The 15,691-nt window shown below is 37.9% G+C and overlaps 1 protein-coding gene across 1 annotated transcript in view; it reads right to left on the bottom strand.

Annotated features, from left to right (window-relative positions):
• The window catches only part of USP6NL (USP6 N-terminal like), a 62,906-nt gene that overhangs the window by 16,518 nt on the left and 30,697 nt on the right, over positions 1-15,691 (bottom strand). The window contains exons 6-9 of the mRNA XM_057373021.1: positions 8,702-8,809; positions 6,662-6,771; positions 4,332-4,380; positions 2,570-2,690 (exon numbers count right to left, since the gene is read on the bottom strand). Coding sequence (XP_057229004.1) covers positions 2,570-2,690; positions 4,332-4,380; positions 6,662-6,771; positions 8,702-8,809 — 388 coding nt within the window. The remainder of the gene's footprint in view (positions 1-2,569; positions 2,691-4,331; positions 4,381-6,661; positions 6,772-8,701; positions 8,810-15,691) is intronic.

Raw genomic sequence — 15,691 nt, 5'->3', positions numbered from 1 at the left:
CTCACTAAAGAGTGTRAGCTCACACAACTGAAACAAAGGGCACATAAAAACCATCTAATAGTTTTAGTGCTCATACATGGAAAAGGAAAGCTCTAAGATCCCCTTCCACCTGAGATATCAAGCACAGCTGAAAAAAGGCTCAGAGCAAACACATAATGCGAGGCAAGAATCACAGACAGATCTAGTGTAGCAGTTCCACATTCTTAGGATTAAAAGGTTATTAAAAAAACCCCAGTATCTTTTAAGCAGTATGAAAACTGGAGGAACAAGTACGGATCCACAGTAGCTCCAAACCAAAAAGGAAAAGTCTTTCTAGCTACCAATTGTGTAATTCAGTGCATAGTCACTAAAATACAAGATTTACCACCTCAGATTCACACAGATTTAGTATTTCATGGATACAAATGCAAATTCTACAATACTTAAATGTCAGGTGGCATATTAGCAAATCTCAATAACACAGGCAAGGCTTTTAGCATTTTTCTTACTGTAAACAGTGAATGACTACATCAAAGCTAATTAGCTATCAACAATAACAATAAAGGCACTTTTTCCATGGAAGGTTGCTCTTTCACATTTACATACATCAACTCATTATCTTGAATTTTTAAGACTGTAGAAAGATCAATGGAAAGAGTTTCCAAAAAAGCAGGTAATTTTCAGGGTCAGAAACCTGTATTTTATGATTTAGAGACTTCACATCATCCATACAGYATGAAATACCAGAGGCCAAATTCATCTCTTGATTTCAAGTGGTGTTATACTCAAAATTAGTCTGGCTAGTGGGCTGCACCCAGAAAGTATTCCAGGTTGCCAAATCACAGGTAGAAGTGAAATCACATTAGAAACCTTGTCTGTGGGGAGAAACTTTTAACCATCCGACTCATGCCAATATGATTCTAATTGAATTACTCAGCCCACACCCATAATTTCCATAGGSAAATGCYCATTTCAGAGAGCCATCTGATGRCCTGTGGCATCAAGTGAAATTATARAAGTTTTTCTTCATGGATATTGGTAATTTAGMATTTCAATTACTTGAGCTTTAAAGAGTTGACAAACAGTRCTTTAAGCTACTTTCCCCAAAGAARAACACAGAAAGTGCAAACTGTTAYATGGTAYCAGTWRAATCAGTTTAAAASTTTTCTTTCCAGAATCTACAGTGATATTTACAAATGCACAGTGACATACACTGATTTAAAACAAATACATTCTTAGAATCACAGGAAATCCAGGCTRGAYRGGAYTTCTGGAGATTATCTGGYCCAACTGCTGAAAGCAGCACCTAAGACTAGCTGGCAATATTTAACAAATGATGAATTGGGAAGACCTGAGTTGTAACTCTAGTTGTGTCAGCATTATCTATAAATGCAAACTTGCCTAACAGATGTTGCCAAGACAGTTTCACTGTGTATAAACCTGTGGCACGATGGTTCATATGCCCTGTGGAGGAGCTCATCAAGCCTTGGCTACTCAGAGCTCCCTCCTTCTCTCTCACATCACTTGACAGGTGTGTGACAGGAGTAAAGGAGGGAAAGAGGGAGGTCTGCAACATCTCAAACAATACATCTGCCTGTGTTCACCCTCTTGTCCACACATCTTGTTCGTCAGGCACACCACTTGGTAAATAAGGAGCTGGTTTTGACTTACTTCCCCCAAAACACAGAGAATTTTCTGTGAGATTTGAGGAGCTCAATATTCTACACATTTGCAGTTGCACAGGTTTGGATAATTACGAAATCTACAAATGTTTTTTGTAAGATGCTTTTAGTCTGTGTTACCATTGTGCAAACCAACAAAATAACAAACTACCCCTTTGTTTTGGGGGTGGAGAACATCCAGGGAAGGAAGGTATCATAGAATGAGAAATTCTTCAGCAGGGAAAAGCAGCTAGAGCTTGTTGGAAATTGGCTAAAAAGTCCAAGTTCTGGATGACATTTATTTTTACAGATTTCCAAGAACCACAGCTTTTGTGAATCACTACAACTGTAACATCACAAAGATTCTGGAATTCCTGGATTTGTTTCATACCAATAGCCATGGAATATGCATAGATCACACTAAATCTGGCATGGAGAGAGAGAACTACCAATAACATGAGAGCAACATTACCAGAGGGCAGGAAATTCTGTGTGAGGCAGAGATAAAAAACTGAGAAACATGAAGTTCATGCCTAGACACAAGTCCATTTTTTTACTGTAGAGTCCTGCCAAATGATAGCACTGCTGCAATATTATTTAACACATTCTGTATTAAGTTTCCACTCCTATTTTATTACTATATAGATGTCTACATAACCAGTTTTCAATTGGTTACATTCCCTGAGAGAATAAGAGAGGAGAAAACCCTATGATTTTCATTAAGAACTATTTGAAAGATATCACATATAAAAACCACTACTTACTCTTATGGATGAGAGCTCCAGTAACATCCAATACATCCCCCAAGTATAAAGTTCCCGTTATGTCTTATTGTTGACCAATCAGAACACCATAGTTCCATTTTCAAATCATTTACAGCTTAAATAGGGCAGGTTGAAACCTAAATACACTGATATGGAACTCCATACCATGCATAGCGTGCTTTGGACCAGAGAGGAGTTTCACCAAGGCCCAGAAGGCATCTTCTTCATTCATGTACATCAGGAGCAAAGCTGTGATCTGGCTCATTCCCTGACAGTATCCAACTTCCTGAAAATCATACAGGGGAAATATTAAAATGCTGGAAACAAAGCCTTACAGTTATAAGCTTTTAGCTTTTCCTTGAGTTAGTGGAGGAAATATGATGCCTGTTCTGATGGCAAAGCTTCCCACCAAACACACTTCATATTTAAACATTAAAAATATTGATAGAAAGGATGATGCACAACTCTCCAACTGAAAAGCACCCTGAAGTACTGATTGTTCATTAGAATTCACTACTGATAAACAAAATCCTTGATCAGTACTAATATTTTCAAGTTACGGTATCATCTTATTGTCCAATGGATGTGTTTCCCATTTAGTTATAATTTGGAGGGGAAGAGTATCTGGTTTTGCTTTGGTTTACASTCAGGGCACCATCTGATAAACACAGGATTTTTCAAGAATGTCCTATAACTATAAACTTGCTCAAGTTCAGCAGTCCAATTGCAAGCAACTATAATAAACCCAAAGAAAATTTTTATAGTTCCAAAACTGAACTCAAGTATTTCCTCTGCTATTAATTTTGAATTTTATGGCAGGAACCAGCTGTCACTATCATTCAGCTGCTCAGATRACCCCATCAATAAAGTATTTGTAAGGACAATGACTTATTTGTTGAGTAAGTTTTCTCAGGTTTACAGGTTCTTAGGACAACTTTGTTCTAGAGATAAAACCAAGGCATAAGAACTGCTACACTTTAAGAGGAAATATACAGYAACAGAAGCTCAAAATAAAAACTTCACTGTAATATTCTCATCATTACACTTTAATGGYTGATTTTAAACATTGCAACTTGAAAATACTAGTCTAATATTTTACAGGAGTATATAAAGGTCAGACAGAAAGGTTACATTTCCTAGAACTTTGAAAAAATCCAAACAAACCAGTATTTAATTCAAGCAACTGCTTAACTTCACTTTCCTCTTCTAAAATTAAGGTATTTTATATTGACTTCTAGGGAGTTGTTGATGGATATAAAATGGAAGACATACAGAAATGCTCAAAATGGGGAAAGGAATGAAGGGACAGTACTTTAAAACCACAGTTAAATGTGGACATGATGGCAATTCTGTTTCTATTTTTAGCAYACAGGCAAAAGACATTACAAAATACATAAGCTTCTAACCCTTATGATACAGTCTGGAAACCCCACTCTAATAAATCCCCATCCAGGACTGCAGCCAAGACCAAGGGCTTAYGTAAAGAAGATGCAATCTTTTAAACTAATTTCAAATTTTTAGAACCTTTTCAGGTTTTGAAATACACCTGTGGACTGCAATATGAATCTTTCTGCAGTCTCTTCCTCCCATCACTCAAATGAAAGGGAGGCAGATAATATAATGAGTGGAAAGATCAGTCCCATAACACTCCAGTACAACACAAATTCATTATTCTYATTAGACAGAATCCTTGGCTTCAGCCAAAGTACAAGAACAGTTCAGTCTGTCCAATAAAAAACTCAATAATTGAGATGCTTTATTTTAACTTAGCTCMAAACATGTCAACAAATAATTTAATTTCTGTGTACTTCCAAAGGTCTCTGAAATGTATGTTGGTTTTTTTGGGGGGAAAAAGATAGAAATGCAAGTTATTATCTTACAGCACATTCAGAGAAACCAAATTTAAGTGTGAAGGTACATGACTTACCGTATTATATATGGAATATGCCGCTAAAACATGGAACAAAGATTGTTGCCTGGAGAAATAAGAGCAGAAAATGACAAAAATATAATAGTGTCATTTGTAAAAATAGAAAAACATAGATGTAGTGAACTGTATTTTGTAAACACGCTTTCCCAATTTAGCTTATCTAGCACTAAAGAACAGGATAAACCACATTTCACAACGATAAGTGCTTCTGATTTCAAGTTGATTTCATAATTAGCACCTTTATGATGTTTTACATTTTGAAATGTTTCAAAAAATAGCAATAATATTTTAGAAGAGAGTGGTGGCACATCATCATTTTTACAGACAGGTAAAGTGAAACATTGCACAGGTGACATTTCAAACACTGATTTATTCTGAATGCCAAAATGTAAATGCCCTAAACCTGATTTCTGTGCTTGCAGAATCACTAACAGCTGTTACTGATTCCAAACAGAGATGTAGAAATGAAGATGTGAAATACACAAAGCAGCCACAAAGGTGTCTTAATCTTGGCACCAAAATTAAAATTTGCTCTACTGACTGCTACTGTCAAACTGAAGAAAACAATATTAACTCTGTTTTTGCATCCYGTGCTCAGTCCTCTACTGATATGTCTGTGCTTCAGAGTTAGAATTACAAAGAGCTTTGCAAAGGTCCTTTGCTTTCTCTAAAACAGTCTAACTTGTGAAGGTAGCCAGACAAAAAAACCACAAACAACAAACCAACCAGCACAGCTCTGCTCTTTCAAAGTGGTATATGAAAGTAATGGTGGAGAGCTCTGATAAAGAACTTTTAAACTCACAGCTACATTTTGTCATCTCTTCACAAGAAAATCTGGATACCTGTATGCCTACTTTCATCTAAAAGTAGAACTGCTAAAATTTAACTGCTGAGTTTTGTATACTGTCCTTTCTCTGTCCAGTGACATTTTTTCCATGTTACTAATCAATAATGGAAAGAGATATTAGTAGGCTAAAAAAAAGAAAGCATAAGCCAAAAGGTGCATATTTTCTTTCGGGAAGAGGATTTATATTTGGGGAATTTTATCAAAACATCTACATTGTGGCATTTTGGTTTATCCTCTTGCAGAACTGAGGTTTAGTCATTCTTCAGAGGCCAAAGGAAATAGTTACTGGATTCAGTTTCTGAATTATTACTTCAGAAACCAAAGGAAATTGTAACAAAGTACTAGACATTAAGCTGGAGGCCTTATTTCACAAGAACAAACTAACAGGTCCCCAATGTACACAGGAACCTCCTGTATCCTCAGCTGACCATATGAAACTCAGCATAGGAACTCAATATCATTCACAGTAATATACACAGAATAATAGTGATTTTAGTATTATTTAGACTAGATGGTAGCACTAAAGACATGTAAAAGAATGAACCTGCAAAGACAGMGAGTCTACTTAAAAGTCAAACAAGCTATTGACTTACCCAGGGGACTTTATTTCACTGCTATGTGAAATGATTTCTGAATTTTTCATTGAGGCATTGCTGGAAATGCATAATATATGTACAGTAATTCCAAGACCTATTCCAAGTGTGAAATTGCTTTAGGCAGCCAAAGGCTTTCCTGTGGATTCTGAGGGCATGGTTACAACAACAACAGGGACAGGAGCTGGCTCTGCTTGTGTTAACCCTGAACTGATGAAGCAACGAGCTTCTGCTGACATCTAAACTGTGTGCACAGAACGAAGAGAGGCCTGAGCAGCACAGGCACTGACAGCCCTGCACAAATGGATCTGAATTGCACTGGCTGCACAGAACAGCCTTAGCTCGGGAATCTCTGCTCTGTGCTCCTTCCTTAAAGCCATCAGAGAAATTMCTCTGATATAGAATTTTTCCACAAAATATCTAGAATAATAACATAGGAAAATGCTTCTTTTATTACCACATTGAAGTCCACATCTCTAAGCACTGCTTTCTGAGAACAGCAGACTACCATAAAATCTGCCTTGGCAAGAAAAGGAGATTAAAAACCTAACTAATACAGAAACAGAAGGGAAAAAAATACCCTCTTCTCAGCAGGGTGCTGATGCTGCAAGCAAGCAACAATACTGATGTTTGTATCCCCACTTTTTTCACTATTAAGCATTTTTAAAGATGACAGCTGCCTAATATTCCTCATCAAGTGGCAGCAAAAAACAACAAAACAAAACATTTATAAGAAATCCAAAAGCATTATGGCRTTACAGTTGTAAATAATTAAATGCTCACATACAATAAACTGCTTTATTTGGTTGTGAATTAGATACTAGAAGAAGGAGAATATAAAACCCAAAGGAAGGCTAAAATCTTGAGGAAGAGGCGAGTTTACTTACTTTACACCGTATCTGTCCCGAAACATGATGTGGTCTCTGTACGTCCGGTTAACATCAAGGTCAATTTGCCGAATATCTGGTGAAGACCCTCGTGCTTGACACTTCAATTTCTAGGAACASAGTAAAGAACAGAAATTAAGTTCAAAATTGTGAACTCTAAAATAGCAGAAACTTTCTTGACTATATGCCTCTGTCAAAGCAATTGCCCTCACATGACTTAAAACAATACAGAAYAGCAACTCTCAAGCTTTAATTTTAMAAAKAAGCATATATATGTACAAATTCTRTGAGTCAGAAACAGCCAMAGAGTAAAGATGCAGAAAGACCAATCCCATAATACACTTCTTTTTSACACATCATTCACTATCCATATTTAAAGCTGTTTCAGCATTTCAAATTTCTTACTGCTGTTTCTCAGGCAGGCACAGCATCAGAGAAAGACAGAAAATTATTTTACTACTCAGGAACAAGAACTTGAGATGCAAGGGCTCTAGACTAGACTTTAAGAAAATGATTTAGTGCTGTTTTTATACATTTCCCATCTTTTCTCTAGCRGAAGTAATAGCTACATAGCTGCCAGTTATTATCTAAGTATAGATAATGGCCATTTCTCTAGTAATTTCCTCTGTCTTTCTGTTCTAATCCAATTTAGCTGTACAATATGTGTACTTTAGCACTTGCTTTAGTGTTTTATAATTAAATCCATTTTTGTAATTGAATACTTAGGAAGTCTGCACAGGTTTAGACTGACACCTTATTTTTTGCACTTAYAGTAATTTTCTCTTGACACTCATTTATTCCCACTTCTGTCCCCAAAAGTTGAGTGCACAAGACCATGGATTCAATATGGTATTTTCAAAACACTACATCTAACTATCAGAAAATACCACAAAAAAATCAAAAGGCAAAATTTTATGGATCCTGGTTGCAAGAAAATAAGACTAAGGACAAAAATAATAATAACAAAGGGATCAAGCAGGGAACAATAACATGCATCAAGTGTGTTGAACACAACCAGAARCTTTAGGCACCTGAGGAATTACTTGTAARTCATTGAACCAACACAACACTAWCCACARTCYCAGCTACAAGCATCTTTMAGTACAATACAAACTAACAACACCYAGATTTGTCCCCCAGACAGAAAAGCAGCAGAGAAAATTTCTAGTTTTCAGGTAGCATGAGGACCCAATGCCTATCATTTGATGGAATCAAAGCAAGGAAAAGAAGCACCCTGGGCYCTTGCCATCATGGCAGCTCCACATGTGAGAGAACAGGAAGGTACYGAAAGTTTGAGAAACAGGAAGGACAGAAGGTTAAGAACTGGTCTTTCCCATKCAAAGAGAACTGAAAGAAGCTCTTTGACCTACAATAAACGTGTATTATTCTTCTAAATTTAGGGTGTGCAGCTTGTAAGTGACACTTGCAATGTGCAGTGTTAACATCACTCCAGGAAATAGGAAAATAGAGAGCAGCAAGATGAKTTTATCACAAATAAACAAATCAGATAACGATGGAAGAAACTTTCTACTTCTGTATCCAAACTACAAACACTTCTTTGTTTTGCACTGAGCATTAGATGACTTTAATAATTTCTGAGGATTATTTCACCTATTTTTATACACTTCTAATTTTACTCTGCATTCTTTCCCACAACTACATTCTTCAGTATTCATTATACACTAACTCTATTTTACCTCCTTTGGATCTCCCACTAGTCTTACTTAGGAACTTAAACAACATATAATAGTTAGAAAGAGCGGCCATTAGACCAAAGAGCAAGAAATAGGATGAAGACAACGGACACTAAAATTTAGGTAACACCAATACAAACACCAATCTTCTTTCATAAGATTCCTCATCTACTGAGACTCAGCTTAGATTTTAAACACACAGCCTTTTTCCAAGCTAAAACAAGCAATAGAGTGCAATGTAATTTCTAATTTATTWTTTTAACACTGCATAACAGCAAAAGCTTAATAAAGCCTGTAGTTTTACTATCTGATATTTTTTAATTAAGTGGAAATTYGACAAACTCACATTATAAAAGTCTTTCATTTCTTCTTTCATCTTAGGAACATCAAGCAGCAAAGACCAGACTTGCCCTCTGAACTGAAGTGGGATCCCTTTATAAATTCTCCTATGAAACTGCAAAAAAAAAGCAAAGAAGATAAAAATGCACAATCGACAATGCTCTGAATAAAAGAAACAGTGATGCACAACATGCAAAAAGAAAAATGCAATTACCCCAACTGCCCTAGGAAAGGGATGACCTGCTAGGGACAAAGTGTTCCAGTGTGTTTTGAGGGTCAGAATGTGTCCAGCAATGCCATTTGATACCTCTTGAAGGAATCCAGAGGCACAGGGACAAAATGGACACATAGGCCAAACCATCCCAGGTGATGTTTTCAAGCCATGATTTTTGTGTGTAGGAAGGTCTATCAGAATTGTATCACCTTTGCCCAGCAAATTTTGTAATTTAGACCACAAGAATCAGATTCTTAGCAACACTTTTTCAGGATAAGCCACAAATAGCTCACTGCAATTACAGTCTATAAATAGGAATAGTGAAAATCAAGCAGCAAAATGACAAAACTTTAAAAAATTATCAGTAAAAACTAAAAGCAGACCTGATTTTTGAATTCTTGTAAAACTGAGTGTGCTGAAATGTATGCATGTAACAAAACAAACTGTGAGATCACAAAAGCCCCCAAAATGTGCCATTTCTAAAGCTAACAGACCTCAGATTCCACTTCTAAACTAAGAATCAGTTTCCTAAATGCATAATAAAACATCTGCAAAAAAAAAACAACAAAAAAACACAAAGCGTGTTATCATGTTTCAGAGAYATATCTAAGACAATGAAAATAAAAAAGACAACTCTGACACAGAAAATGAACCTTTGTGAAGTTACATTTTYCCCATTATCTTAATGATGACACAGGGAGACAATTAGATTTAAAAGAGAACAAAACACAATTTTTTCTTTGTGCTTATCCTACAATGAAAGTTAGATCTCAAAAATTTCAGTTGACAAAGCTACCATTTCCTTTAAAAATTTTTATAAAGCTTATGTTTGCAGTAAGAAATATTTTAAAAGAAAATGTCCTCCTCAAAGACAGGATTGTTTTTTCTTTTGCATATTTCACATCTCCAATTTTGGAAAGTTAATGAACCCCTCGTTGCAGTATATTTCCAAACCTCCGGCAGTTTGGAATATATCAGCTCCTAAAAGGTGTCTTTAATGCCAGTGAGGATTTGTGTCTGGATTGCAGAATCTAAYTCTTTCACATGTAAGGTTATAAGTTTTTTCCCTTGTTCCTTTTTCAGACAAAAAATATAAAATTGTATAAGATACAACAGCCATCCTGGAGGCTGTCCACAAAAAATAATAAGCTTTATAAAGAAAACTTTGCTGCCTTAATACCAAGGATGTTAAAGCAGCAACACTTGCAGTGTGAGCAMAGCTGTGTCAGTACAGTTTCTTCTGTAAAGATGAAGAACAACACACAGAGCTACAAAGCAGCTTTCTCTACAGATGGATACCTTGAGCTCAGGTCACACAGAATTTCGGTGTGTGTCAAACCAGACACAAGGGTAACTGCTTGTGGGAGAGAAGAGAATTCAGTCTTTTGAAAGCCAAACACCACCAGCTGCAGKGGAGTCATGCTAGGAACAGAGCAGCCTGTCTACTGGAAAGCAGAATGAGCCTAATTTGCARTATCTTTTCTCAAAATTTGGAAGAAAATTAGGAGGAAAAAAATGCAGTGATCTTTGTCCTCACTGACAGTTCTACTCCTCAGACCCATGTACCACAACAGTCCCCTTCACAACAAATATTTATGTCAGCTGAATGTAATTTTTTAACTCATTTTCAAATATCTCCTAAGAATAAAAGGTTATTAATGAAGATAACTGGTAGAAAAATAAATTCTCAACACAACTGCTATTGTATAAAYTAATATTCTGGGAGAAGGTCAGGTATTATAAAGGCCTTTATAATAATAGCTTCTTATCCAAATAGAATTAAAACAATTCAAACCATCCATACAAAGTGTGCAGCTGTTCAGGTTTTTTTTGGAAAATTAAACTGAAGGAGAAGAACATCCAGTTTCAGAGAAGTCTKTGGCATTTACAGTTTTCCGTTCTTCTGCACTGCCCAGGTTGAAACAGCCAAATGCTAGAGAAAAGCCCTTAAAGCACCAAGTAAAAACTGAGACAGAGAAGAGAAGTTTGAGAAGTGAGTTGCAAATACAACTTTTAAAAGAGCAGAAAGGACAGAAAGATGAACAGTTTCATCAGCCCACTACAGTTATGCCAAAAAACTCAGGAGGAAAGYAAAACATTTTCAGTAGCTAAATTCTGAATTATTGCACTACCTGACAGAATAAACCCAAATAACATTCACAGCTTCTTTCAAACCATTTTAGATCTTTGTTCAGCTGACTCTGCTGTTCCAACTATTCTTTTATTGAGGCAGAGAAAAAGCTCTCAGTCATCCCAAATCATTACCAGATCCTGCCTACAGACTCGGCAGAACACAACACCAAAGACTTTCACTATCTGATGCAGAAGAGAGAAAYGTCACTCAGGAACAGAACCTTTCATGGAACGGGCTCCACTGCACAAACAAGAACATGCAAACAAGCATGAAAAATTTCATATACAATGGGAAACTGAGAGGGGTGGCTGATACACCAGAGGGCTGTGCTGCAATCCAGAGTGATGTCAACAAGCTGGAGAAATGGGCTGACAGGAACCTCACAGAGTTCAGCAATGAGAAATGCAAAATCCTGAACCTGGGAAGAAACAAGCCTAGGCACCAGAACATTCTAGGAGAGGTGCACCTGGGAAGGAACCTGCACCTGGGAAGGAACAACCCAAAATTCTAATGGTCGCCAACTGGAAAGCAGCTCAGAAGAAAAGACCCTSGGAGTCCTGGTGGACACCAAGCTAAGCAGGAGCCAGCAGAGTACCTGTGAAGCAAAGATGACCAATGGTATCCTGGGCTGCATTAGACRAAAGTATTCCTAGAATGTTGAGGGAGGTGATCATTTCATTCTACTCAGCATTGGTGAGGCCAGTTCTGGGCTCCTCAATACAAGACAGACATGGCCATATTGCAAAGGGCTACRCAGATGAGGAGACTTGGCCATCTCTGCCATGAGGAGAGGCTGAGAGAGCAGGGACTGTTCAGCTGGGAGCAGAGAAGGCTCAGGGGGATCTTATTAATTTGTATTTTGCACCACCCTGAAGGGAGAATGCAAAAGACAGAGCCAGGTTCTCTTCAGTGGTGCCCAGAGACAGGACCAGAGGCAACGGGCACAAACTGAAACACTGGAGAGTCCCTCTGAACATCGGGAAACACTTTTTCACTGTAAGGGTGACAAAGCACTGGCACAGGTCACCCAGTCAGGTTATGACATTTCCATTCCTGGAAATACTCAAAWGCCATCAGGACATGGTCCTGGGCAGCTGTAGGTGGCCCTGCTTGAGCAGAGGGCTGGACCAGGGGACCTCCAGAGGCCCCWTCCAACCCCAACCTTTCYGTGACCCTCTGCAATGCTGCAGTTTGTGAAAATGATACTGCTGTGCTGCATGTTGGGGAGTGTGGTGGGGAACCCACACACACTTCACTGCAAAATTCATTTCTGATAAACATCAGTCACCAAACAGTTAAAGAAAATATAAATGAATTCAATGGTTATTAGCTAGCTGAATGTCTTTACCATAAGCACCATGCTAGTGCCCTCTGCTGTCTTTTATGTACTTATGCAATTCCAGGTTAAAAATCTGCTGAGAAATGCTGATTAGATCCATACACTTGCAGAACTCTCATCTGTTTTTTTRGTCTCTCTGAATTAATAATTAAAACAGAAAGTAGAAAATTCAGGAAGTTATTTTTTGTTCTGCTTCTGGGAAGATGAAATACTGAGTTAATTTTAAATAATTTGTCAAAGATTAAGGCTTTCTTCAGATAATTGCTCAAAACAAAACACAAATATATAAGCTCAGAGTTCAGATAAAAACACACATCTATGAAACACATGCATCATTCACTGAAAAGGGTTATGGGATCTGGKATGTTTCCATCAGCACAGGACATAAAAAAAAGAAAGTGATAATTGATACATTTAACCWTATAAACACAGGATACATAAAAATACAGGTTTAAGTTGTATATGACTCTAAGCCAATATTCAGCCAAGGACTGCACTCAAACGCTTGCAATTATTAGTAAAATTGTTGATCTTGAAGTAGGTAGGAGAGACTGACATTAGATGAGGCCCTGTSACCCCACAATTGAAAAGGAGCTTCTCATGTAAAACCAAACTGGACCTGCAAAAACACTGAATATAAGAAAGAACTAAATCCCTTAGAAAGCAAGAAGAAAAAAAACAAAAAACAGAAATACCAACCCAAAAAAAAATTACCACCTCTCAAATTTGGAATACTCCAAATTAGCTATCATCTCAATGAAGCCCATAATGTCTTACACACAAAAACACATGGAAAACATAAAACCTCCCCTTCCTTGTCCAAGTCCAGTCTCTCCAGCTCCTAAACCCAACTGGTTTCTGGACAAGAAAGGAAGCAACTGACACACAGCACTGGCCTGAAGAGTGGCATCACTGCTCCTGCAAGATATATAACTGGYTTTCTTGAAAATAAGACTTTCTCAGCTGTGTCAGGAAGAGCTGCACAGCAGCAAAGGGACTCTGCCACCTCAAAAAGAATCAGTGATGAGAAGCATAAGAATTAAAACCTGAGGTCTCACAAGAAAGTATATTTATAATGAAAAGAAAATATATTTATAAAGSCTGCTGCCTTTAGAGGTTCTTCAGCTTCTGTGGGTTGCATAAAAGGAAGAAAAAGTGCAAACAGAAGAGCTGCTCCATCTCATTCAAAAATCTCAGGAATGCAAAGAGGGTTCTTCATTAAGGCTCTGTGTTCAGACTCCAAACGAACTGGAGACTTGATTATTATACTCTGTGTGACTGCCAGAACAGCTGGAAATGGCAGCTACCCTGATTGTTTCTCTTCTTCCTTTCCCCTTCAATTTAGACAACTTCAATCACAGATAGATGAAGGCAGACAGGGAAAGACAGAAATACTTTGGTGGAAATACTCAAATGGGAATACAACAYATAACAGTTTTATTTAATCTTTCCTGAAAGTTATGATCATACTAAGCCAGGAAGGATTTACTATCTGTGGGTGGTTGATTGTACCCTGAACCACTAAGCAGTAGAATACAAATAGGAAATAAAAGCATAAACTAGAGAAAGACCACACTGAAACACAAACTTTGCTGCTCTATGACACTTCCTGCATAAGAAATGACTGATGGGGAGATGAAAGCTTTGTTTTGTCAAATATCAATCATGCAAAAACACAAGGGCAGTTACACATTTCAGAGAGTGGCATCTGTAAGAACCATGACAACTCCCCTGAAAGATATGCCTAAATAATCACACARGAATGAAGGAGTTTTATACACAAAGAGCAAGCCAGACAAAAACACCAGGAGGCCTTTATGAATGAACAGGAGCGCCTGGACAACATCAAACAGAAGAGGGAAGCCTACAGGGGGGAAGCAAGGACAGTCTGGGGGAATACAGAGAGACCGYCCAAACAGACAGGGATCAGGTTAGAGAGTCAACGCCCTGGTGAGATTAAATCTGGSCAGGGACATAAAAGGCAACAAGAAAACCTCCCACTTAAGGAAGAAATTCTTCCTTGTGAGRGTGGTGAGACCCTGKCACAGGTTTCCCAGAGAAGGTGGGGCTGCCCCATCACTGGAAGTGTTCATGGCCAAGTTGRATGGGGCTCTAAGGAATGTRTTCTAGTGGAAGGTGTCCCTGCCCRTGGCAGGGGGCTGGAACTCAATGAWTATTAAGGTCCCTTTCAMCCCAGGTCATTCTATGATTCTGTARTTCTAGACTTGTGCTGCACRTGGWCTCCTTCTATTATGTCATAGTTCATGATCTCTAAAGTATTACTCAAATATGGTAGAGCTTGGCACATTTCTGGTCTCAATTTGATAATTCTTCCATCTTTTTCCAGTTCCGCATGGTCATACATTCCTACCCTCTACTCCCCACCCCCTGTTTTTTACTAGGTTTAAGCACAAGAGTTCTAAWGGGAAAACAGTGCAAAGTTCCCAGAGGCCTCAACTATTTCTTGAGATATTCTTCAGCAGTCAAGATGAGGGGAAGATGTAAATTGAAGCATCTCAAATGCACACACACCACCAGTGTGTTCATGTTTTCTCATTAATTCACTTTGCAAAGTTATCACAGAAAAGAAGTGGAGAGGCAGCCTATAGGCAGCTCTGCAAGAATACTGAATGAAAACTGCATTTTGCAATTAAGCATATGACAGTTTAGGATAATGTAATCAAATACATGGATTAATTTACAGTACCTGCACAGTGTGAACAGATTCCTTCAAAGCAAAGCAAAGCTGTGTATTATGAAGGCTCATCACAGGTTGTCTAAAGTCCTGTATTTTGTACATACCTGCTGTATACCTGGGACTATCAGTTTCTCAGAGTCTCCCTTCCTATCTACTTAAGAGCAGAAGCATGTCTTAAATATGTCATTTTGCAAAACCAAACCATCATTACAACTATAATCCATAATCCTACAACATTATTACTATTGTTATTGCTGCAATGTTCCCTTCAGTGTTTGTAAAGAACACTCATTTCAGGAGCAGCSTGACTGCACAGAAACCATGGCAGTGTCAGGTGAAGTGAGTCTTGTAACACACAGGCTGTTCATTTTCTTTAGCAATTTGTTCCTCTAGCATTAACCACTTTATCCAGTCAAGTGAAGACAGAAAACAAGAGTCAGGAACTGCTCCTGCAACTACTCTTTCCATGCTTCAAGAACAGGAGCTGGTACATTCTTCCAACACACTTCCAGATAAAAACTGTCTTTAATTGTGTGTTTTGCACAGCCCTGAGGAGATGGCCAGGCTTTCCATAAAGAGCAGTGACAAATAATGCCTGGCCTTCCACCGGAT

The sequence above is a fragment of the Malurus melanocephalus genome, unplaced genomic scaffold (assembly GCF_030028575.1).
Source record: "Malurus melanocephalus ecotype Western Australia unplaced genomic scaffold, MMel_1.1 scaffold_183, whole genome shotgun sequence".
Classification (NCBI taxonomy): domain Eukaryota; kingdom Metazoa; phylum Chordata; class Aves; order Passeriformes; family Maluridae; genus Malurus; species Malurus melanocephalus.
Note: the sequence above shows the minus strand (reverse complement) of the source record. Positions and strands in the feature narration are given on the sequence as shown.